The sequence below is a fragment of the Urocampus carinirostris genome, chromosome 14, assembly GCF_059441175.1.
Source record: "Urocampus carinirostris isolate Australia breed hairy pipefish chromosome 14, RoL_Ucar_1.0, whole genome shotgun sequence".
In the NCBI taxonomy this organism is placed as follows: domain Eukaryota; kingdom Metazoa; phylum Chordata; class Actinopteri; order Syngnathiformes; family Syngnathidae; genus Urocampus; species Urocampus carinirostris.
Window position 1 is genome coordinate 34,206,362 of NC_142362.1, and position 24,915 is coordinate 34,231,276.

The following is a 24,915-nucleotide window of genomic DNA, read 5'->3' on the forward strand; positions in this document are numbered from 1 at the left end:
ACTGAGATTTGATAGCCGAAAAAGCCCCAGCGCAAGCGATTTAGCGGAATGAAAAATGTATTCAGCACCCCTGGGGCAAAAGTGCCTCAACATAACAGGTTTTAACAAATGTTTGCATTGGCTCTATGCTTGTGACTTTGACAACCAAAATCTACTAGATTCCTTTTCTTAACACATTCTTTAGATAGAACATGTTATTTATGTTTTTATTATTGTAGTTTTAAAGGGATTAGCCCTGAAAAAATATTAGACTGCAATTGTGTCACGCTAGAGGTAAAATCTTAGGCCCAAGCCTGAGCTTGGCCCGAACCCTGCCCAATGTGTCAATCATTACGTTCCGGTTCGGGCTGACTCTGTTCTGCCTTTTTTTACCCACCTGTCATTGTTCTTTGCTTCTTTTCCTTTGTGGAGTATCCGCGCAATGGATTTCATCCTGCACAGCACAGCCAGCGTCTGTACGCTGATCAGCGCACTCGGCCGCAGCACCACTGAACAGCAGGCTCTCGGTGGGTTAGTTGGCCAAAATCATCCTACCTCTTGAGAAAGTTTGAAAATTCAGGGCCTTGATACCCACAGTCTCGGGTCAGGTTAGGCCGGATTTTTCTTTAGGCCCGTTCTCATCTCTAATTACTGCGACAACCACCAATGACAACAACACAAAAAAACTCGTCTGTGTGGCAATTTGGCACTATACTCCACAGTATGGTTGCACTGGTTCTGTCGTCTAGAAATACAGGGCTCACACTTTATGCGACACAGCCTTCATTCTTTCGGCGAAGTAGTAAGCATGTGCTTGTCTTTCTAACCACCGTGTTGAATGGTCTCGAATTTCTTTCTTAAATTTGAGCATGCAGCTTTTAATCAGGAGCGCTCTGTAGCCTGGGATTTACCGTACAATAGTTGCTATGTACAAAGCTTCTCTGCATCCTGCCACATATCATTTCCCAATTTTATAACTACTCACAAACGCACCATTGCAGAAATTTTTTCCACCCAAAGCAATTATGCCAGATTATTTACGTCAGTGGTTCCCAAAGAGGGTGGTACCGCCCCCCTAGGGGCGGTGGAAAGATCTGGGGGTGCGGTGAGGAAGAAGGGGGCGGTAGGGGAGTGGCATTTCGAAGTCGAAGTCAGAAGTTTGAACGTTTGTTTGACCATGTGTACACAACATGATAGGGCTGCACAATTAACCGAAATCGAATCGATGCGACGTAGCGCAGTTGTGAAACCGCAAAGCACTGCGTTTTTTTTCAAGATTTTGTAGTGAGTGATGGAGTTTTGGCCCACCACGATTGTTATTGTTCGAATTTTAAAAATGCTGACCAATCAGAGGGCAGCACGGCAGCGCAGTAGTTAACGCTTGTGCGGCACAGTTCATGTCATGGGAACCTGTCGTGGGTTCAAACCCAGCTCCAGACTTCCTGTGCGGAGTTTGTATGTTCTCCCCGTGCTTGCGTGGGTTTCCTCCAAGCACTCGGGTTTCCTCCCACATTCCAAAAACATTCATTTCAGGTTAAATTGTCCCTAGGTGTGAATGAGCGAATGAGTTGTCTGTCCCTGTGTGCCCTGCGATTGGCTGGCAACCAGATCAGGGTGTCTCCTGCCCACTGCCCGGAGATGGCTGGGATGGGCTCCAGACAGCCCCCCCCCCCCCCCCACCCCCCGCGACCCTAATGAGGATAAGTGGTATGGCTAATGAGATAAGATGAGATGAGATGACCAATCAGAGGCAATTTTTAATAATAGCACAAGCCAGTAAACGTGATTCAAAGTTTGCAAGCAACACACTGTGCCACACCCACAGTGTGAGCTCATTGAGTGTCATGGCGGACTCCGTAAACATAGACCCAGAGTCAACAAACGAGAAGGAAACTAAGCTTGCACCGAAGAAGGGCGGCACATCACTTGTTTGGACCTATTTTAGTTTTGACGAAGGGTACGTGGAACAGAAGAAAACGCCCATTGCAGAATTTGCTTTCGCGTAGACGCTAAGTCCAGAGGTAACACAAGTAATTTGCACCAGCACCTTAAAAATTATCACATATTAAAAAACACGGCATGTCAAAAAGGATTACAAGCAAAAGACGAAAAAGGTGCATCTACAAGTGGACTGACAGGTAAACAAACCTCCTTCAAAGCAGCATTTGCGCCCTTAACGACGTATGAAAAAAGGCACAAAGAAATAACCAATGCTGTGACTCAAGCTAAAAATTAGTGTAAAACTTTTTATTTATGCAAGTTCATTAAGTTAAATGTTACAATGAGAGTTATAAAAAGTTTTAGCAGTAGTGTTAATAAATTGGCAGGAATGGTGGGTTTGAAATAATACTTAGATAGATTTCTTGCACTGATGAACATGCTGCAGTAGCACATGGTAAATTTTACATTACACTAATTGCAAACATGTCATGTTTACAGACTTAAAAGTATGTGGATTATTTTTAGTTTGCAATTTTTACCTTTATATAGATTGCACAATTTATTTTTGGCTTTGTTTACTTTGTTTGGTGTGGGTTATTATTAGTGCGTACATTTTATCTTTTATACTATGCAAATGTTCTTGATTATTTTAAGAGTTCATTAATTCCATTTTTCAAATGTCATTTATGTTAGATGTTGACTTTGTTTGGTTATGAAGATATGTCAAAATAAATAATTTGAATTTGATTTTGCGATGTTTTATTTTGAAAATTCTCTGAACCACTATTTTAATGAGCTTGAAGTGCTATCTAGTTCATTTCATTGGTGGGTAGGTAGTTCTATCGATTTAAGAATTGAAAAGTAAAAAATGGTAGGAATTCACTGGGTGGCCAAGGGGGCGCCAGCCTGCAAAAGTTTGGGAACCATTTGCACACTAACGATATTGTCATAGCCCATCTGTCATGTCTGTTTAATAGAGCAAACTATAGGTTCCATCCATACAGTCGATGGAACTGCATATTAGGGATGAAACATCTGCCACTGACATCCATTTAATAGAATGTATTATGAGCTGAGCGGTACAGAAAACATTCCGTTAGAAAGCTAATGAGGGATCAATTCCCTCATCTATCAAACAATTACAAGACGGTTTATCAATCTGTGTGCATCACCACCAGCGTTTGGAGTGACTTAACTTTCGGTGTGTTACTCTGCTACCTTTAAAAACAGACCACAGATCCAAGAGTCTCCTGTATATTGGCATTTTCTCTTTTACTCCTGAAGAAACATACAACCTTAATCCCACAAGCAACACAAAGCTGACTACACCTGACAAATAAGGCTGGGATTTTTATATCTACCTAAAAACTACAACTAAATGCAGATGTAGCTGCGACGTTTTACAGGACCAACAAAACAAAAAACAAAATGGATATGGAGTGGGCAGCACGGCAGCGCAGTGGTTAGCGCGTGTGCGGCATAGTTCTAAAGGTCGTGGGAACCTCCTGAGTGGGTTCAAATCCAGCTCCCGGCCTTACTGTGCGGAGTTTGTATGTTCTCCCCGTGCTTGCGTGGGTTTCCTCCGGGCACTCATGTTTCCTCCCACAATCCAAAAACATGCATTTCAGGTGAATTGGCCAGTCCAAATTATCCCTAGGTGTGACTGAGTGAGTGAGTGAGTTGTCTGTCCCCGTGTGCCCTGCGATTGGCTGGCAACCAGTCCAGGGTGTCCTCTTCCCACTGCCCGATGATTGCTGGGATGGGCTCCAGCATCCCCGCGGCCCTACTGAGGATAAGCGATGCAGCTGATGAGATGAGATGAGATATGGAGTGTCATAACTGTAAATTTGTGAGCTGTCTAGATTGCACAAGCCAAAAAATATAAAGGCTTCGTCTCTTCCACTGGTTGGTGTACACATTTTTTAAAATTTATTTCATTATGTGGGTATTTTTAGCAGTTTTAGGGGCTCGGCTTCAATGTGAGTATGTACAGTGATATTTAACTTGATAGTTACTCTCAGAGTAACGCGCTAGTTTTGGGTGGCATGGTAAATTAGGGTCGAGTATCAGCATTGTCACATGCCGCGGCCTGTAAATTCCGAGGGCCCGGTTCATTTCTGTAGAATGGGACGAGGCTTCACACCGAAAAACAACAGCGACTAGATGATGAAGGTACTGTATCTGAGTCAGATCAGGAGGTTTCACTGGCTGCTTGGAACCATGAAAACCAGTACAATTTTTTTTATGTTGGGGAGCAAGATCCCACGCTAAAAAAGGCCTCGAGAGGGATGGGTTCCGCCAGGCTGTACTTGCCCAAGATACATCCTAAGAAGTGGTGACCCGACAACGCTGGCGGTCAAAAGAACTGTGAACGTGAAATCAGGGCGTAAGCCAACTATTTTTAAATGAAAACTAGTAACTGTATCTACTGTATATAGAAAGATTCTATGCAAAAGAACGTGAACTATTTCCTCAACCATTTGTATGTTTAAGAATTTGAGATTTCCTCTAAAGGTAGCCTATTTCAACTTGAGAGCCACGCAAACCCACCAAGGTCCCGTTCCTGCAGTGCCAGCGCATGCATATGGAAAAGGACAATACTGACGGCTCCGAGGCGGGGTCATGAATAAGAAAGGTCGCTAGAGGGCCTGGCCTGTGACACACAGTCGGACTCAGCGCTTTTTGCATTGGGGGAAGCGAAACGGGTGCTGGTATTTTTACTTGGGCTGCTTGCTGCGGTATTTATTCACTGTCAAATAAAATCAGCACTCTGACCGCGTTACAGCGAGCGCTACCAACACAAGCTGGACCTGGACCCTGAACCAGTCAGCACAAAGATGTTAAGAGGTATCATTTAATGCAAACGCATTTTTAGCTTGGGGGCCACATAGTAGAAAAACCAATCTCACTTGGGCCAGCCTAGTAGATTTAAGTGAAATAAAGGAAGAGATGAAAGGAGAAAAAGAAAGAGAGAAAATTGTAAAAATGAGAAAGAAAGAAAGAAAGAAAGAAAGAAAGAAAGAAAGAAAGAAAGAAAGAAAGAAAGAAAGAAAGAAAGAAAGAAAGAAAGAAAGAAAGAAAGAAAGAAAAACAAAGAAAAAAAACAAAGAAACAAACAAAGAAACAAATATATTTATCTCAGCTGATTTAGGGACGTTTTGATCTGATAATAGGTGCAATATGGTGTTCATTTATGACTGGTGCGGTATATAATTTTTAACCTCTTCGTCCAAAACGTAGAATAATGTCAGCAAGAACGGACAAAGCGCGTATGAGGACTTTTCAGAATTGGTCCTTGGGGCTTTTTCACTTCGTAAGATATTCATTTTGAGGCCACGCCAAAACTACAAGAGACACACCATTAAACGGGTCACTCACAACTTTTCCGAAAAGACCTCGACAAGCTCGAGAATCTCGTGTCCGTAATCAACTGTTTTGGATTGTTTTGCAAAGCCCTGTACAAACAACAGAGAACAGCAGAAACTAGCCTGAAAACACCAACATTTTAGAACCGATTGGAAAATTTTTGTTTCAGAAACAACAAACCTCAAGAGCAATATTATAATTGTCTTTTTCACACTGCAAAAAGTGTCTTTTTACTTCATTGGCAGAAAATTTAGCTAATTCCAGAGTTCATACACCTTTTCATGGCCAAACTTAAGCACTTTTTTGCACTTTTCAAAGCCAGTTTCTCCAGTACCGGGCAACTTGGTCTCTTCCCTTGTCCTCTTGGGCCCCACCCGTAGGGGGTGATGTTGCTCCACATGAAAACACCATACAAACTAATACCAGGAGCTGTTTGTCATGAGGGAAGAAAAGGAATGTCGGCGTAATTTTTAAGCAAACTGTATTTTTCTTCATGTAATGTGTGGTCTATTGAGACAGACTCCTAGGAAACATGGCAACAATTTCAAGTATCCACAAAGACTTCACCCTAAATTAAAGCACTTTTCAAACCTTTAGAACGCAATAATACATTTCAAGAATTTTCAATGTTCTTGGCGGGCCAATACTTTGGCCATGCACTGTAGATAATGAAAGTGGCATTCGATAAAAACTGAGCTTTCTACACTACACTCGCTTCAGGGTTTGTACTCCTTTTTCATGGCCAAATTGAAGCATTTTTAAGGACTGTTAAGGCCAATTTTCCATTTTCTCCAGTAGCATAAAAGAAGAAATCCAGTGCCTTAACTTTAAGCCCCAACTCTAGCCCCAACCATATTTTGGTACCCTAAAATCGGGATTTAAACCCCAACTTTCAACCCAAACCCTAACTCATAACCCTAGCTCTATATCTAACACTAGCTGTAACCCTAGCCCCAAACCTGTTTCAAATTGAAACCCTAGCTCCAAACCCACATTCAGTTTGGAACTCTAACATGGTGCTCAAACCCTAGTTTCTAAGCCTAAACCTAGACCTAACTCTAGCTGCAAACCCTAGCTCCAAACCCTCAATTTAGCTTAATACCCAAATAAGAGCCTAGACCATAGTTTCTAACCCTTGCTCCAATCCTATTTTGGAACCATGAAATGGGGTTAAAACCCTGATTCAAAGCCCAAACCCTAACTCCAAACACTAGACCAACACCTAACCTAAGAAACATGGCAAGCATTTACAAGCGCTTCACCTAAAATTCAAGCACTTTTCAAACCTTGAAATCACAACATTAAAATTAAAGCAATTTTAAAGATTTCCAGCACCCGTACTAACCCTGTCGCTTGTTATCTGCTCAGTGCAGCATGTCCAACTACAGTAAACGACCACAATCAAAACGACAATAAAAGACCACAGGGCTTTTGTTGCTTCTCTAGTAAAGTTCTACATCTAAAACACAACCGCAATGAGAGGCAGAGCTCTTTAGAAAATGACCAAGTCAACTACTGGACTGGTGTGATTAGAACAGCAGCAAAGTCAAGTCATGTTAAGTGAAGGTTGGCTTTTATTTTTAGCTGAATCGAACAGACAAGTGCACTGCACGTGCGTAATATCCAGGGTTCGTACACCATTTTCATAGCCAAATTCAATCACTTTTCAAGCACTTAAAAGACAATTTTTTTCAACTTTTCCAGTACATTCAGAGGAAGAAAACCAGTGCTAATTAAAAGAATGTTTTTGTTGTTGACTTTGATGACTTAAATAAAGTTGCTATCTTGCTCCTAGCACATACTTTTTGCTATTTTGAGCTTTTCCTATCTTGGATCTAGGATCTTTTTGTGTCACTGGGCTGCTATAAACTGACATGAATTCTGCCATTCTACTTCAACAATGCTTGTATACAAACACAGAAAGGGCTCTATGAGTGTTGGCTAGTAATAAGGTTCAATACAGAAGACAACAACAACAAAAGAACAAGCAGAATAATTAGCCAAATTTGAACTCATTTTAATTATATGCAGTTTCTGGACAAATTTCAACATGTTACCTAAAGTTCTCTTTTATTGATGTTCACTATGTTTGTGTACTGTTACCCACTGCTAAATCTTTTGCACCTTGGTCATCCTGGCAGGGGGATTCCCCTTGTGAGGCCCCTTCTCAAGGTTTCTTTTTTCCTGACGCTGAGGTTTTGAGTTTTTCCTTGCCCGCATGTTTGTTTAAGATCAGGCGATGGTGTAAGTGTAATCCTGTGCAGTCCTTTGAGACATCTTGTGATTAAGGGATATACAAGTAAATGTGACCTGACTTGACCTATTGATTGCTCCGAGGCAGCGTGCATTCAATCTTTTAATCGACTGTTGAACTTTTTCTTTTCCTTATTCTAATTTAATTTTTGTCGTGTTTTTCAAAGAATCTGTGTCTAAACCTGTTAAAATAGAATTGTAAAAGGTTGCTTTCTATCATCTATTTATCGCTCTGGACAGTTAATATTTCTGATATAGACTTCATTGTTTTGCATTTCCAGGGATTTTGTGTTGTAAAAAGGTTAAATTGTTTTGTAATTTGCAAAAGAAATGTGTAGCTTTGTGAATATTTCAATCTATAATTCTTGTGTTTTGCAAGGATCGCTGCAAAACACATGAAATTACTAATTACTAAATAACTTGATGCAAAATGTTTTATTATTAATGATGATTTATCGTCTCTCTTTTCAGTGAGCCAAAAGAGCCAGTTTTTTAACTAGAGCTGTCGCCTTGAGTGTGACCAGTAAGGGGCTGGGATGCCATAATGAAAAGCCGCCAGAGCGGGCTGTTTGGCTGTTTGGCGTTTTACACATTTTTTTTCTTCATACATTGCGTGGTCTATAGAGTCAGACTGCCAAGAAACGTGGAATTGGCACTTCACCCAAAATTCAAGCATTTTCCTATTTTCCTAGAAAACATAATAATTCAAGTATTTTCAAGGATTTTAAGCACCCGTATGAAGCCTGGATATCTGATATTGCTTAGAAGCCTCACTTTCTTTTCGCAACAATTGACTAGTTTCATTTAGCTGCAACAGTTCAAATGCAGCCTGAAGCCATTTTTCATTTCACCTGTTCAAAAACCATCAGTTACACTACGCGGTGTTGATTTAGGACGATGGCAGGGAATGTCAGCACCTGCTGTATGACCCAGCTGCCCACCCGCCCATGAAGACCACACCCTCGGCTGTCCTCTCTGAATAACGGCACATGAGAAAATTTACAATCCGTAGCGTGTCTTCAAAAGGGGGTCACCTGTTGTACTTAAGATCAGTGTAAGGCAAGGGTGGGCAAACTACGGTCCACGTGCGGCCTGTCAGGCTTTTTCATCCGTCCGGCCAAACGAAAATGCTCAAAATATAATCACAATATATATATATATTGGCAAATAAAGTAAAACCAATAAGACATGTCTGTTTGGGTGCCAACTGCTTTCCCATTGTCCTTTCGTGTGTCTAAAAGATAAATAATATGACAAAGTACGACCAAAATACTGCAAAATGACGACAAAACTAAATATAGAATTAGTTAGGCACACTAATTTAGTGCGTACAAACATTTCCTTTTTCCTTCTGAAAAAAAAATAATATGGAAATACTACAAAAATAGTGCCGCAGTAATACTATAATACAAAAATACTGCCCAGGATTAAGTTTTTCTCCTGTGTTAGTTCCAGAGGCAAAAGGACTTTGACCACCCTCGCCCTAACCCTAGTGGCTAAATATTACAGTGTCTTTAAAAAAATAATCTTGGTATTTTTAACATTTCACGTGAGAGAACTGCGTCAAGAGGTAGTCAGACCTGTCAAGAGACTTTTAATGGATTCTGAACGGGTCAGCCAAAGCATATCTCCTTTCACCATTTTGACTCACATGCTGACCCGATGTGGTGCAACGTGGATGTTCACAACTTCTAACTGAAATAGGTACAAAAGAACGAACTGGTCTTCTAATCAGTTCATCAAAGTCAACCAACAGAGTGGCGTGTCTTTATTATGGTTTATTTAATCCCACTCAAACATGCAGAGGGACGAAAGAACAAATCAGTTGAATGTTCACTGATTCAGCCCGCATTCAGATCATGAGAATCATATTATCACACTCACAAACACACAGAAAAAAATCACTCCTTTAGTAATCACTGGCAGTATTTAATAGTCAAGCAACGCTGAATATCATTTGATTATATAAACAAGAGATGAGATGACACCGGGTCAACCCTCATAGAAACCACCTGTCAAACACACTTAGATGAAAACTGACACTTAAAACGTAGACAATATAAGAGGAGTGCTCATTACATAGGTCGTGATCTACCGGTGGATCACTGAGGTAGTACCAGCCGATTGCGGGAAAGTATTAAGTGCATTGTATTTGTTGGAACTTAACTGCAATCTAGCAGTCAAATGCTGCATTTCAGCATAGACATCAATGATGCTCAGCAGCAGTAGCAAATTGGAGAATTCCAAATGTTGTCAATGTGAGGTGTAATTTATTACAATTATTTGCTTTGATATTTTGCTTATGATGTAGTAAGTATTTAATGATCAAGACTCCAAATGAAATTTAATATTTGAATTTACATTCATATATTGTAAAATGTATGTTGATGGAGTTTATCAATGTGCCTTACAAACAGTGTAGGGAATAATTACTTAACGGCGTTACTTTTTCAGTAACGAGGTTATCTTACTAATTCAAGTTTCTGACGTTACAATGCCGTTACTGCTACTGATGGTCAAAAGAGCTGCGTTACTTTGCCTGCCGAACGGCAACGGCCGAGTGTCTTTTTAGTGAATCGAACCGAAAAAATAGTCGGAATTCCCATCTCTTGAAGTGAACTCCGGTCAAAGAAATTACCGCGGAGTTTGCTCAGAAAATTTGAAATTCATTAAATACAACTTTCCAGAGAAAAATGTAACTATAACTGATTATTTTTTCAAAGTAACGTGCCTGACAGTGCTTACAGATAAAAAACATATACTGTCAATTAAATTAGTATTTAGATATATGGAATTTTGGATTATTAACAACAAATGTAAGTATGTAATGTAAATGTAATTAGGACATTTTTAAATGCTAGGCTGCTTTTGAATCACTATTTTTGTGGTGGGTAATGTAGATACATTTGACATGTCGTTTGCCTGCTGAAAATTGTGAGATTCCCTGCGATACAATATTCCTACAGTTATGAATAGGTTAAAAATGAATTTGCTTTCCTGCTTAAATTTAAATGCAGTTCTGTTTGGACCATATGGCTTGGGAAATAACAGGAAGGCAAATATGCCTGGTAAATCAAATTACTTTGCCTCATGTTTATTCAGAGAGCTTCAATAAAAGTTGTAAATAAATTAACATTTGAAATTTTAACATAAGTTGTGCGAATCAAATACCTGACTTTCAATGTTTCTGTTTGGAATATTTTTCTTTTAGATGTGACCAAAATGTGGATAGGCGATTCTGAAAATGAATGAATAGTTGAATTTTCAAAAATGCAACAAGCTATATAAATTCTGTATGTTTCTTTGTTGCTATAATAAAGGATAGTCAACTTTTTTATCGGAGAAGTAAAGTTGGAGCAAGACAATAATCAATAAACAACACTGGATCCCAGGAAGGCATTAATAGCAATAAATAGATATTTAACTTCCATTAATACAATATTCACATTGTCATATTGTCACTCATTTTCATAAAACAAATTCTTGAAAATTTTATCTTTTGCTTTGATTCACTGTTGTCAATAAAAAAAAAGCCACAAAAAAAATCAAGATACATCATTATAAAATTGTAGAGTCAAGTCATGTGTATTTGTAAAGCCCTTAATCAATGTCTTAAAGGTCTGTATGGACTACCATTACACCGTCCGCCTGATTTAAAACCTACATGAGGGCAAGGAAAAACTCAAAACCTCAGGATGAGGAAATTAAAAAACATTAAGAAGGGGCCACACATTAGCTAATCCCCCTTCCAGGATGACCAGGCTACAGTGGATGTTGCAAGGAACATAATTTGGGATAAATTAGATAACATAGTTAAATATCACACTGGTGAGTGCAGTTAAAAAGAGTGGTAAACAATCTCAGTCCTCCATCTTTTTGATGTCTCGCTCCGCCAACAAATTATCAGTTTAGAAACTAGCTCTGTAGAAGTCCGATTATTACCACTAAAAAGCTCAGAGACAGTTTCTTCTGCATGGCCATCACCACCCTAAACAAGAATGCAAAACTGTGAAAATATCATGGGCTTATTTGGGAATTTTTGCTGCTGCTAAATGTTCATTGCATTACTTTTAATTGCACTATTACTATAAATTAGGCTAGTCTCTAAGCACTTCATTGCAAATATTTTGCCTATTTATTCTGAGAGTCTTTTATCTTGTTTTTCTCAATAAAGTCTTTTATACTTGTTTATCTTGGAGAGCCATTTCTAATCTTGTTTCATACAATGTTGGACTATGTTATTATCAATGACAATGAAGTCAATTAAATTCAATATTGTATTCAAAAGTATTTTCTAAAATCACTTCACAAACGAAACAGGATGGATTTGTTAAAAAAACGACATTATTATTATTATTATCATTAGTTTTATTATTAGTTTTATTATTATTATTAAGAAATCAAATCAAGTCGGGGCATGTTTATTTGTATAGGCCTACACAAAAAGTCTCAAAGGGCTGCACAGGCACACCATTATTATTATTATTATTATTATTATTATTATTATTATTATTATTATTATTGTTATTGTTATTATTGTTATTGTTGTTATTATTATTATTATTATTATTAGTAGTAGTAGTAGTAGTAGTAGTAGTAGTAGTAGTAGTAGTAGTAGTAGTAGTAGTAGTAGTAGTAGTAGTAGTAGTAGTAGTAGTATTATTATTAGTAGTAGTAGTAGTAGTAGTATAGTAAGGTGGTTTAGCCAATGTAGTTAATAAAATAATATTTTTAAGAAATAATCATGACCGAGAGCGTCTCTAATTTGGACGCCGTTCTGAAATCCCAATTTGAATTCGTTTTGCGTTTGGAGCGAGTCGGAAAAAGGAGTCACGACATGTGGAAAAGCTCTATCCGGCCGCTCATGTGATTTCGCCCATACATGAAATGGCGGAGGGAGGGTGAAGTCTATGTGCATTCATTCACATGTGTGTGAGCCGCAGCGTTCCACCCACGCTCACGTGCTTTTTTTCCCTCGCTCCCTCTTTGAGGATACATATAGGCACTTTTTTTATTCAGCGTGATCCCGCCCCACGCAGGAAAAGGGGCCATCGTGGCAGCCATTATGAGGCTCATCGTGGCCTTCGTGCACGTCGGCTTTTTGCGTGGGGAGTGGCGCACCCATTGTCACCAAATGGCGTCCCAGAATACGACTTGAACACGTACAAACGCCAATTTTGCGTACATGGGGCGTAATGATATGAAATAAAATGGTTTAAAAATATTTATAAAAATGTTTAAAAAAAAATAAGGTGGTTTGTTGTGAAGTGCCGAATAGAAGAAGCGTGGGGGGTTGAGGTCACGTGATCCTCCACACTGGGTTTGAATATTTACCTTTTTGTCACGCAATGTGGCTTTTCCCTGCAGGCCAAGGAAGCCATTGTGCAATATATAGGCCCCGTGGAAGAGACAAAATACGCAAAAAGTGGGCAGTGGCGGCGAGTGCTAAATTAAACGGTTTGGTAGTAATGCACAAAAATAGGGAGGGGGGATACAAAACGTCATGAATGGGGGTTGGCATTTTTTAAATTGTCATTGTGCAGTCAGGGTTGGGAGGGTTACTTCAAAAAGTAAAATTCTATACAGCAGGGGTCAGGAACCTTTTTGACCCAAAGAGCCATAAAAGCAAAAAAATGTTTTAAAAAGAAATTGAGAGAGCCACATCATATATTTTCAGAAAAAAATTGAAAAAAATGCCAAACACGCTCTCTAGACAAAAGCTAATTCTTCAGCACATTTTATTTCACTGTGTGTCATTTGATGATTTAATGAAATGCATCAAATGATAATAATGCCAAATCCTGTGTCCCAAATCAATGTAAATATGCCATTTACAATATGTCTTCCATCTTCAGTTAAGAGTGTTGAGGCCATTTTTTCCATGAAATTTGTCCTTAATAACGGTTTCAAAACAATGTGCATGCTAAGTTCTTTTGTAAAAATGTCACAAATTACTGCAAAAGATAAGCATATCGTCATATTCCCTTTCGGTGTAGACTGCACTGAACGAGAGAGAGAGAGAGAGAGAGAGAGAGAGAGAGAGAGAGAGAGAGAGAGAGAGAGAGAGAGAGAGAGAGAGAGAGAGAGAGAGAGAGAGAGAGAGAGAGAGAGAGAGAGAGAGAGAGAGAGAGAGAGAGAGAGAGAGAGAGAGAGAGAGAGGGAGGGAAGTGCCTTGCGCTGTGTGCCGGGGTGTGCCCACCTGTACTGCTCACCCAATCAAAGTCGTTTGCCAGCGTTTAAATGGTTTCTTATCGAACTTCTGCATTAAGGTGCTTTGGCTTTAAATGGACCAAAAACGGGATAAAACCACCTGACTTTGCAATGCCACAGAGAGATATGCAATAGTTATATTTTATTTCGGAGCCATATATACTCATGAAAAGAGCCCTATATGGCTCCCGAGCCATAGGTTCCCCACACCTGCTATACAATTACTAGTTACCTGTTCAAAAATGGAATCATTAATGTCATCCAACTGTTGCAGTAATGCAACTTGATTACTTTGGATTACTTTTGGAATGCGCTGAAAGAAAATATGCCAGGGCTTGGGAACCTATAGCTAGCGAGCCACATATGGCTCTTTTCATGATCACATATGGATCAGTGATAAAATGCTAATCCCACAAATTCCGCCAAAAGAATCCATTACTAATGTGCTCTAAAACGGTTTTGATGCATACAAGGCCGAAGCTACTTCCTGTAAAACATTTGATCGTTGGAGTATATAAAGGGCAGAATTTTATCTACGATTGACAGTCAAGATGTCACACCAACAAACTCCGTTTTGGGTGTACATTGCTAAAGAATCGTTTTTATGGCAGTTTGTTAAATAATGTATGTTCACTGTTTTGTTAAAAATAATGTATGTTCACTTTATGCTAAAAAAACACAAAAAAATGTGTAATTATGCACAAACGCTAGCCAAGCACACAGAACACTTTATTCTATTCATTAAGCAGAAATGAAAATTTATTTCATATTGTACGTCTTTGTGCATGTTTACATGCATTTTTGTGCGTTTTTACGTACATGTTTGTGCGTGTTCACGTACGTTTTTTTGCACATTTACGTACGTTTTTGTGCGAGTTTACGTACGTTTTAGTGCGTGTTTACGTACTGTTCTATGTGTGTTTACTTACGCTTTTGCGCATGTCTACGTACAACTTTGTGTTTATGTACTTTTTTGAGTGTTTTACGAACATTTTTGTGATTGTTTATGTACATTTTCATGTGTGTTCACCTAAGTTTTTGTGCTCGTTTACATACCTTTTGGGGTGTTTTTACATATGTTTCCATGCGTGTTTACACACATTTTTGTGCGTCTTTACGTAAAAATCTTTTGTGTGTATTTACGTACCTTTTGTGCATGTTTACGCAAAAATCTTTTGTGTGTATTTACGTACCTTTTTGTGCATGTTTACGCAGTGCTTTTAATGTGTTTTACGTACATTTTTGTGAGTGTTTACGTACATTTTTATGTGTGTTAGCGTACATTTTTGTGCGTGTTTACATAAGTGTTTTTTGTGCGTGTTTTTGTACATGTGGATTGTTATTCATTATATTGTTTACAGTTTATTTTTATGATACTTCAAGTGTAGGATAAATCTGTTGCTGATGAAGTGCAATAAATATTACAAGGTTCTATAATACAATTACTTGTCTGTTCTTCTCTATTCAACCAACTCGAATACTTCTCAGCAATTTTTAAATGCTTTGACATGAAACAATTTTTTTTTAAGTAATGGAAATAGTTACTTTCACTGGCATTTAGTTACTTTTCCTATTGAGTAATTCAGTTCCTAACTCACTTTTTGAAAGAAGTAGTAAGTAACTGTAATTACTTTTTTGAAGTCACATGCCCAACACTGGTCACAACATAACAATACAAAATACAAAAAGGAGACAATAAATCATATTTACAAAATCTCCCTGAACGCATCACTAGCGTGCATCTGCGCTATCAGCACACGTAAGCAGGATCATGAAACTGGAGGCTCGCGCAAATAAAAAAAAAATAATGGTACATCGAAGGAGATATAAAATACAGAGAAAAGGTAATGTGTTTTCAGCAAAATAATGTGACAAATATGCTGTCTGTTTAATCTTTTTTGCCTGTTGGAAGCTAATGATTATTGACAGAGCTATTAGAAAATATAGCTTTACTTATCTGATCATATTCTAATATATCTGTTAGGTTTTTAAAATGTTCAAGTAGACTTACTAGACTACAGTATATGGAATAGAACAGCATAGCATAGGATAGCATAGCATAGAATAGAATTTATTGTCATTGTGACGTGTCAAATGCACAACAAAATATTAAAAAGTGCCATCCTGGTAGTGAAAACCTTTTTACAACAAGCTAGAATACCAAAGTTTAAAATAATAAGTTAAGGATAATAGTAAAGAAATAAATTATACTGAAGAGAAAAAGAAAAACCTAATCATCCTTTGATATTATTGTCAAATAGTATGCATCATAAACAACATTTTCAACATCCGATCAGTTCGGCCCTGAGTTTTGAGCCCAATTTTCTATCTGGCCCATTTGACTGACAGAATTATTTTCTGCACAGTAAACACAATTTATTTATGATTTATCTTAAAACATTTGTACTCGAGCATTGAACAGGAGATAGGTGTGTGAGAGAGACATGCACACACAATCCCACACTCAGTAGGCTTTTTTAAAGCCTTCCTTGGGAACAGTAGCGCACAAGTGGACCTCTTTAACTTTCATTGAGAATCTGTGCCGTATAAATGTTTGTGTGCGTTTGTTTGTGTCACCCCGAATCAGGCCTACCTAAGCTTCTTGGGAACAGAGTAGTCCACCTCAATCACCTTGCCGTGCAATTCCGCTTTCCCTAGCAGAGCAAAATACAGTGCAACGTTAGAAAACAATGCAGAAAGCCATAAAAAGTTTTAAACTACTTGAGGGAGTATTTTACCCACAAAATAACTCAATGTTTAGGTGCACGTTATACACAAGGTTTTACGGTAGTATATTACAGTATTTAAGCAATATTTGATCAGTTAAAAAATAATGCTGACCACTTGTGCACAACATTGGATGCAACCGAAATCGAACCTGGATCCCAGCGGTGAGAGCGCTGAGTCTTAAGGTACATACTAAACCACAAGCGATGTAAATGACATAGGAAAAGACATTTGGTTTTATCTCATTATGGCACTATTTTTACTAACAGTACCATGTTTTTAAATACCTGGGGCCATGATTAAAAAAAATATTGACAACATAACCTATGTATTTATTCAATATCCTTCCAATCATCAGATGTACCAAAGAGTTATCGTGCTTTTTTTGCCTTTGTTTATATCTTTCAAGACTACATTTTGTTTTCCGCATTTGTCTCTGCTACCGTAAGTGTGATAATTACATAAAATTGAATGCCCTTTCCTATGTCATCTACAATACAACTATACCTGTCAAATTCAGCCAATTGCTCCCCTTATTGATGATTGCAATTCCTCTCAACACGCGGCCCCCATTTACTCCGAACAAGACCGACAGTGTAGAATAAAAACAAAGATAATTTGTGTAAACAAGTTTATTTACCTAGTTAACACAAAAAATATTTCAGTATCTTTCTTTGTTCTTTCCCCACTTGCAGTAAATCTAATTTTGCTTATTATACATAGTAGTATATATACTTTTATCCGTACAAAAATTTTAATACAGCGTACACAATTCGCAATGATCAAAACGTACAAAATACCAGGAAAACGTATTAGTTGGCAGGTATGTACATCCCTAGAAGTCCATTGGGCCACAACGATTAGTCGACGTTGTCGACAAAATAAATAGTATAGTCGAAAAATGTAATTAATGGTCAACTAGTGTTGCCAAACACGTTTTTCCAAGAGAGAGAGGCATCACTCCATGAGTATAATCTCTGCTGATAGTTGCAAACGCGCGATAGCGTCTCTGTCCCAAGCAGTAAAACAAACATGCAGAAATTACGTTATCAACACCAAGTATGCATACCAAAACCTCTAAAATTTGCAAACATTTTAGCGGCGATACCACCAATAAAGACCACTACTTGCAAAATTTGCAAAGTTAGACCCTACGTACTATGGCAGCACCTTGGTAATATTCAAGTAACGTTCAAGCAAATATATTTTGCTATAAAAGAGAGCTTGAGTTTTATGCTAGACAGTGCCTGAGAAACGTACTTGAAATTAAATGCATGCTGTCTGAAGAACAAACATCAGTTGTTAAAATTGTTTCATTTCAAACTGTTGAGAATAGTAAATCTCTATTGTAACAAACTTTGCAGTTGACCACTGAATGCACTTTACAAAATCAACATAATATATGTGCTGTTCAATGTCTACTCCTGCTAATGAGCCTGTTATTGGTTTACAGCAGTTCTTCTTGATTATTTTCTGTCTCACCCACCCTCGGAAGAAAAAAACCTCTCACGCCCCCTTAAAAAAGTCAAGCATCTTATATCGTGATTTTTGTGTAATGTGATTAATTGACAGCTATATTTATTTGGCTTCATGCTGTCCACTGCCAACATTTTTAAACAAAGCTAGCACACTGGTATTTCAACGTCTAATACCGTGGTGGCAGTGAGGCTGATTGCTACATATGCTTCGTTAAATGCTTTTGGGAGACTTTCATTTTCCTCTTTATTGTTATCTCTCTCCGCTTGTTTTCTAATCCTTGTTAAATATTTTTTTTTCATGGGGTCACTGGAGGGTTCGCAACATTTTGTGTCTACACTTCATACTCATGCTCTCATTTATTTATGTGCAAAGCACGGATTCTTTACCAACGAGCGCACACTCTCCCAATGAGAGTGCTGCTGCTCCCTAATGTAGTGGAGGTTCAATGACACTTTATTCTAGGACATTTAAAAAAAAAGTTCCCAATGTCAAACCCAACTAGTTGAGAACCACTGGTTTACAGGGATGAAAAAATGTTCACTTGATTTTAACGTATTATTTATTTGCCTGTTCCTGAAATTGGACATCGGTTCATTTATGGATTGATGTCTCCTCTGACTGAACACTGTGCCTAATTTGTTTTGTTTGTTTTATTTTTGTCTCATTTTTTACCAAACCTGCAGTATTTTCATTAAAATATGTAGTTTTAAGTGTACCCGTTATCATTTTCCATATAATTAAATCAACTTCATGATAAATTTAAGAAAACAATTATAATTACCCGATTATTCGACTAATCGTTTCAATAGTTGGTGATTAATTGACCAGCACTGGAACAACAAATTGATAAAATTGATTAAAATTCGATTATTAAAAGCTGTGGAAGCTAATTTCTTCATTGATTTGTTGTGTAGCACCATTTATAAGCCACTAAGCACGTTAAATCAGGACAAATAATGCATTGAATTTCGTTGTGACTTTTACGCAGAGGGTGCCCTAGGACTTTTTTTTTAAATTGTATTTTACATTTTCATATGCTTTATTATTTCAGCATTGCCTCGTAACAAACTAAATTTAGATGAAACAGTCAAGCACTGCCAAGATAACAAACTTCAAGGGAACAGAAAGCTCTGCAGAAATACAGAGACAAAAATAAATAATAATCATAATACAATACATGAAGTTAAAAAAAAAATAATGACGCGAGTTTAATTTAACACAAGGGGCAGATTATTTTATATCATTCTCACTTTAGGAATGTTTATCATATTTAAAGATTCAGCTAAAATAAAATAAACAATTGGTTGACCAAATTTTGAAAATTGGGTTTACATTTTGGTGATTTTTGAAGATATAAAACATTGCTAAACATAAAATGAAATGTATTGCTATTTGTCCGATTTGCTTTTGTAGGACAAGGCCAAATGTAATATGATCTTTGGATAAGGTTTTTGGAAAAGAGTATTTTACGTAACTCCAGGTTCATACATCACTACAGATTTGTATGTATTTTTGTTTCTTGTTAAGTTAGTTGACAAACACTTGGACTTTTTTATTGTTTTATATTATATAATAGTACGTTGTTTTGTGCTTTATCTTTCTATCCGTCCAAAACTTCAATATTTGAATAAAGATATTTGTTGTTAAATTTGTTTTTAAAGAAATCTGATTCATGCAATAAGTGAAAAAATAATCGAGCGATTCATAAAATAGTCATTCGTTTCAGCCCTAGTGATTACAAAGTGGATATAGGCTAATTATTCTCGTTATGTATATTAATGTTATTTTTAGGCCGGGCGACGAGAATATCGTCTGATATAAAACTGCTCCATGGTACAGAAAAGGTTGTGGATCATTATTTTTAAAACAAAATCACAACCTTGTGTATAGAGAGCGTCCAATGAGGGAGTTGGAGGAAGGGGGTTGTGCGACCATGCCTTTGCATTCCCACCCCGCGCCTTCGTATCAAAACCCGACCCGGGTTCGTCCCTTAAGGTAAAGGTGCAAAAGTGAAAAGGGGGTGTACAGGGGGTGTACAAAGGGGTAAAGTCCAATTCATCTCTAGTGGAGGCGTTTCCGAGTATAGCCCGGGCGCAGCCGCCTCACCTCAGCCACCCCGCCCCATCCAACACCCACCAACTCCCCCCTTTTTCAGCTACCTGTTTATGGGCTCTTTCCTCCGGACCCCCGCGACCCACCGCCAAGCCACCTCGTAAAAACACGGCCAGATGTCCCATCAACACGCATATGATAAGTTTTCCGCGCGGGGTTCGCTCGGATCCCTTCAATAAAATCACAAGAAAAAATAAGTGAAAAATAATTACCCGAAGCATCAAGAACACCCCGTGCGCATGCATTCCAGCGGGGGTTGATTGTAAAAAAATAATAATCGGCGCACTATAACGGAATCTGCACGGATATTCCACGACTTGTGGTGCTTGTCTTACGAAAGGGAGATAAAAGCGCTTCTTTCTTACTCACACACACAAAAAAAGTGTCAGGCAATCGATCACCGATTCAATCAGTCTTGACGCGCGCGCCCTGCACGCTCACCCATAAAAAAATCACACACATTTACGCACAAAAAATTGCACATGTGCTCCACTGACTGACTCCGTATATTGTTTGAAAAACATGTCACCTCATGGAGCATCACTTTTCACTCACCCGAGAGAAGCTCGATTGCCTTCACGGCCGCGTTTTGGTCGGGGAAGTCCACAAAGGCATAGCCGGATTTGACGAGGACCTGCTCGGCCGCGGGCAGCTTCCTTTCCCCGAAGAGCTGCTGCAAGTCCTCCACAGTGACCGAAGGACTTAAATTCCCAACATATAGTTTGTTCATGATCTGACAGGAGCAAGGGTTAGAGGGGTGGGGGATTAGAAATAAAAAATCCCCAAAAAGATCCTTAAGCGATATGCAAAAGAAAAAAAAGAGGGGAAAATCAGGGGACGGGAAATAAAAAAAGCAAAATAAAAAAGGCGGTTATGGTTGGGGGATGAGGCAATATGCACCCCCTTTTACAAAATACTAAAGCTATAAGCAAAAGCAAGCCCCCCCTTGCAGCAACTCTGGCCCTGGCCAAACTCTTTTTCACTGGGAGTTACGACACTACTCTGGAGCCAACACGCCCCGCCTCTAAAATAAAAAGCGCCCCTCAAAAAAAAAAGTAGCCTTTGCTTGGTGATACGAGGGGTTCCCTACTGGTTCGGACTTGCGTGGAAAACACCCAAAATTGGCATGTGTGATTACTTTTTCGAATATCGAAAAAGGAAAAAATATCAACATTTACGGGACAATCACCACACAAAATGCGCGCACAAAACAGTAATGACATATATTGCGACTTATATTTTTTCTTCTTTTTGTTGCTGCAAAATGTTAATGTAAGAAACGATGACAATAGATACCTTGTGATTTATTTTGGTGTTTTGTGCTGCTAAATGTTTTTCTTTTCATTGTACTTTCGTTATGATGCACTATTCTTTTCATTGCATTACTACTTGTCTTCATACACCACGTTGTAAATACTTTTCTGCCTTTTATCCTGACACTCTTTATCATTTCTCTCTTTAAAGTCTTCATGATATGTTTACCCTGGAGTGCAATGACTAATCTCGTTGCATACAATGTTTCTCAACGTTGATATCCATGACAATGGAGACAATGAAATTCAATTGTTTTTTTTATAAAATGATTATAATTTTCCTTTTTTATTTCACACGACTGTATGTGTATTAGTTTATGTTTATGTAATACACCATTGAATTGAAGAAGTTTTTTTTTGTGCAAATATTGTGTTGTTTCCTTTTGTTAATTGTTGTTTGATGTTATTTTGTGCTGTTCCCAAATAAAAAAGCCACAAACTAAATATCTATTATATTTGTATTCTGAATAGCAATACTCTTTGCATCCAAACATTACTGTTATCATATGTTTTGGATTATATTAGTTTAATCATTTATCATGAAAATAAATTATACACACAAAATCAATCATAAAACATAAATAATTGAATTGCAATAGTAATAATTGTTGGTTATTTTCAATGCAAATAAAAATATGCCAACACGTACATAAAAATACATTGAAATATCATTGAAATATATCATAAAATCAATTATATTAATCAAATTAGGTATAAAATAACAAAAAAATGCATTATGGTTGTAATTATTGTAGGTTATGTTCCATTCAAGTAATAAAATATGTTAATATGTACACAAACAAGATTAAAATATCAAAGATATATACTAAAATCTGTCACGGTTGCCATGGCACCCAATTTGCCCTGCCCGTGTGGCGCCAGCTGCGGCTCGTTGACAGATTGGCTTTCCGTCTATTTAAGCTCAGTGCTCTCACTCTTCTTTTGTCAGTCCGTCAACGAACCTCTGCCCCGCAAGACGTGGGTTTCGACTCGGCCCTGTTTAATTTCGATATCCTGTTTTGATATCATTCCTGTCTATCCCATCCTGTCCGTTATCGACCCCATCTGTCCGATATCTGCTCGGGCAATTTGAATTGATCTCGTCGGCCTCTGATTCCTAACATGCATGACTCCCCATTTCCCGTAAGTAAAAGGCTTATATGGGAAACGTCACGCTTTTGGGTCCTGTTCCGGTTCATGACAAAAATCCATCATTTCAATAAAATAAATCATGAAATATAAATGATCGGTTTGTAATTGTTATGTTTGTTGCTTATTTTCCATGCATAAATAATAGTTTCATGAAATATAAAAATATATCATAAAAATGAATTGTATCAATCAAATCACTAACAGAATAGTAATAATTGGAGTGGAATCCTAATGATTGTTGGTTATTTCTAGGCAAGTAATAATATGCCAACAGGTTCATATCAATTTATAGAAATATCCTAAAGATATATCATAATCTACATATAAAATTCATCATACAATAGTATTAATTGTATCATAATACAGTAGTTACAATAGTTTTCCTTGATGCAAGTAAAAAATCTGCAAAGACGTGTACATAAACATGTATTGAAGAGTACCCGACATTTTATACAATCAATTAGTGGAGTCACCTTGCTAGTCACGACGCCCAAGGTCAGTAATTCATCTATAAGCGAATGCAAATAGAGTCGAATAAAAAAGGTGATGTGTTGCATTTGTAAAATATTTTTTCAAAAAAGTGAGTTCTTGTTTGGAAAAGCCATCACAATTCCTAAATAGTGGAAAATATCCTAAATATGAAATACCTTGTTCACATTTATCATCACATTCTTTTTCTTTATTTTTCCGTTTTAGGTATTTATTATGTGTTTATCCCAGAGTGTAAGATCTAATCTCGTTGCAAATAATGTCCACTACATTGTTATCAATGACAATAAAGAGAATCTAAGATGTATGCAAAACAATCATTTAATGGCGGGGAAATATTTAAAACAATAGATAATAAAACAGCTGTATTTATTTATTTTTTATTCTACTATAGCAAATGTATTAGTTCTGTTATATTACTTATAATAAAAAAAGGACTCCTTTGGATTCAACTTGTGACTGCTAATGTTAACAGTTCACAAAACCCTTAACTGCCAAGGTTTTAGGGGCACCACTTCCTTTGGTGTATTGTGGGAAAGTAGAATCTGGTGGTGCCCATTTGTCTCAAGGCTGATTATTTGGGGTAGGAGTTTGCTGCCCCGCTTGAAACAGGTAGTACTGGTTTCCATGAGCTATTGTATGTCAACCTTTTGCAAAGCCTCACCGGTATACTTGAGCACAGAAAGAAAAAGATACAGCGTAATAAACACAGCCCGAAAGCTCATCGGCTGCTCTCTGCCTAGAAGACATTGCAGGCTTGTTAAGTCCAAGCAAGGCCATCAATACTGTTGATCAGAGCCTGGATAGCTCAGTCGGTAGAGCATCAGACTTTTAATCTGAGGGTCCAAGGTTCAAATGGCTGTTTGGTCGGATTATTTTTTTTTCTCTCTTGGATCCTTTTACAACATTGAATCAAATTATACATACAGCGTGATCAACACAGCCCGAGAGATCATCGGCCGCTCCCTGCCCAGAAGACAATGCGACCTCGAGTTACCCGGGAAAAATCTTTATCAGGGCCTGGATAGCTCAGTCGGTAGAGCATCATACTTTTAATCTGAGGGTCTAGGGTTCAAGTCCCTATTCGGGCGGAGTCCTTTTTTCTCTCTTGGATCCTTTTACAACATTGAATCAAGTTAATACCTTTTTAAAAATGTTTTAATAAATAACAAAATATTTCCACACAAACCCACATTCCCACCTAACTGTACAACAAACCAAAGTACCAGACAGGAAATACATACAGCACAATCAACACAGCCCAAGGGATCATCGGCTGCTCTCTGCCCAGAAGACAATGCGGCCTCGTGTTACTCTCGCAAAATAATCATCAGAGCCCGGATAGCTCAGTCGGTAGAGCATCAGACTTTTAATCTGAGGGTCTAGGGTTCAAGTCCCTATTCGGGCGGAGTCCTTTTTTCTCTCTTGGATCCTTTTACAACATTGAATCAAGTTAATACCTTTTTAAAAATGTTTTAATAAATGACTAAATATTTCCACACAAACCCACATTCCCACCTAACTGTAAAACAAACCAAAGTACCATACAGGAAATACATACAGCATAATCAACACAGCCCAAGGGATCATCGGCTGCTCTCTGCCCAGAAGACAATGCGGCCTCGTGTTACTCTCGCAAAATAATCATCAGAGCCCAGATAGCTCAGTCGGTAGAGCATCAGACTTTTAATCTGAGGGTCTAGGGTTCAAGTCCCTATTCGGGCGGAGTCCTTTTTTCTCTCTTGGATCCTTTTACAACATTGAATCAAGTTAGTACCTTTTTAAAAATGTTTTAATAAATGACTAAATATTTCCACACAAACCTACATTCCCACCTAACTGTACAACAAACCAATAGGGGAAATACATACAGCGTAATCAACACAGCCCAAGG

At 38.0% G+C, this 24,915-nt stretch overlaps 1 protein-coding gene and 2 non-coding genes across 4 annotated transcripts in view; 2 read left to right on the forward strand and 1 right to left on the reverse strand.

Moving 5' to 3' along the window:
* Positions 1 to 20,965, reverse strand: part of igf2bp2a (insulin-like growth factor 2 mRNA binding protein 2a) — an 84,868-nt gene extending 63,903 nt beyond the window's left edge. For both annotated transcript variants that reach the window (XM_088353003.1, XM_088353002.1), the window contains exons 1-2: positions 20,623 to 20,965; positions 16,343 to 16,403 (exon numbers count right to left, since the gene is read on the reverse strand). In XM_088353003.1, the coding sequence (XP_088209129.1) occupies positions 16,343 to 16,403; positions 20,623 to 20,797 (236 nt within the window). In that variant the 5' untranslated portion in view covers positions 20,798 to 20,965. The remainder of the gene's footprint in view (positions 1 to 16,342; positions 16,404 to 20,622) is intronic.
* A 3,391-nt stretch (positions 20,966 to 24,356) lies between these two features.
* trnak-uuu (transfer RNA lysine (anticodon UUU)) lies at positions 24,357 to 24,429 on the forward strand. Its single transcript has one exon. It is a non-coding gene; the product is annotated as a tRNA-Lys (tRNA).
* A 244-nt stretch (positions 24,430 to 24,673) lies between these two features.
* Positions 24,674 to 24,746, forward strand: trnak-uuu (transfer RNA lysine (anticodon UUU)). Its single transcript has one exon. It is a non-coding gene; the product is annotated as a tRNA-Lys (tRNA).
* Positions 24,747 to 24,915: the final 169 nt, after the last annotated feature.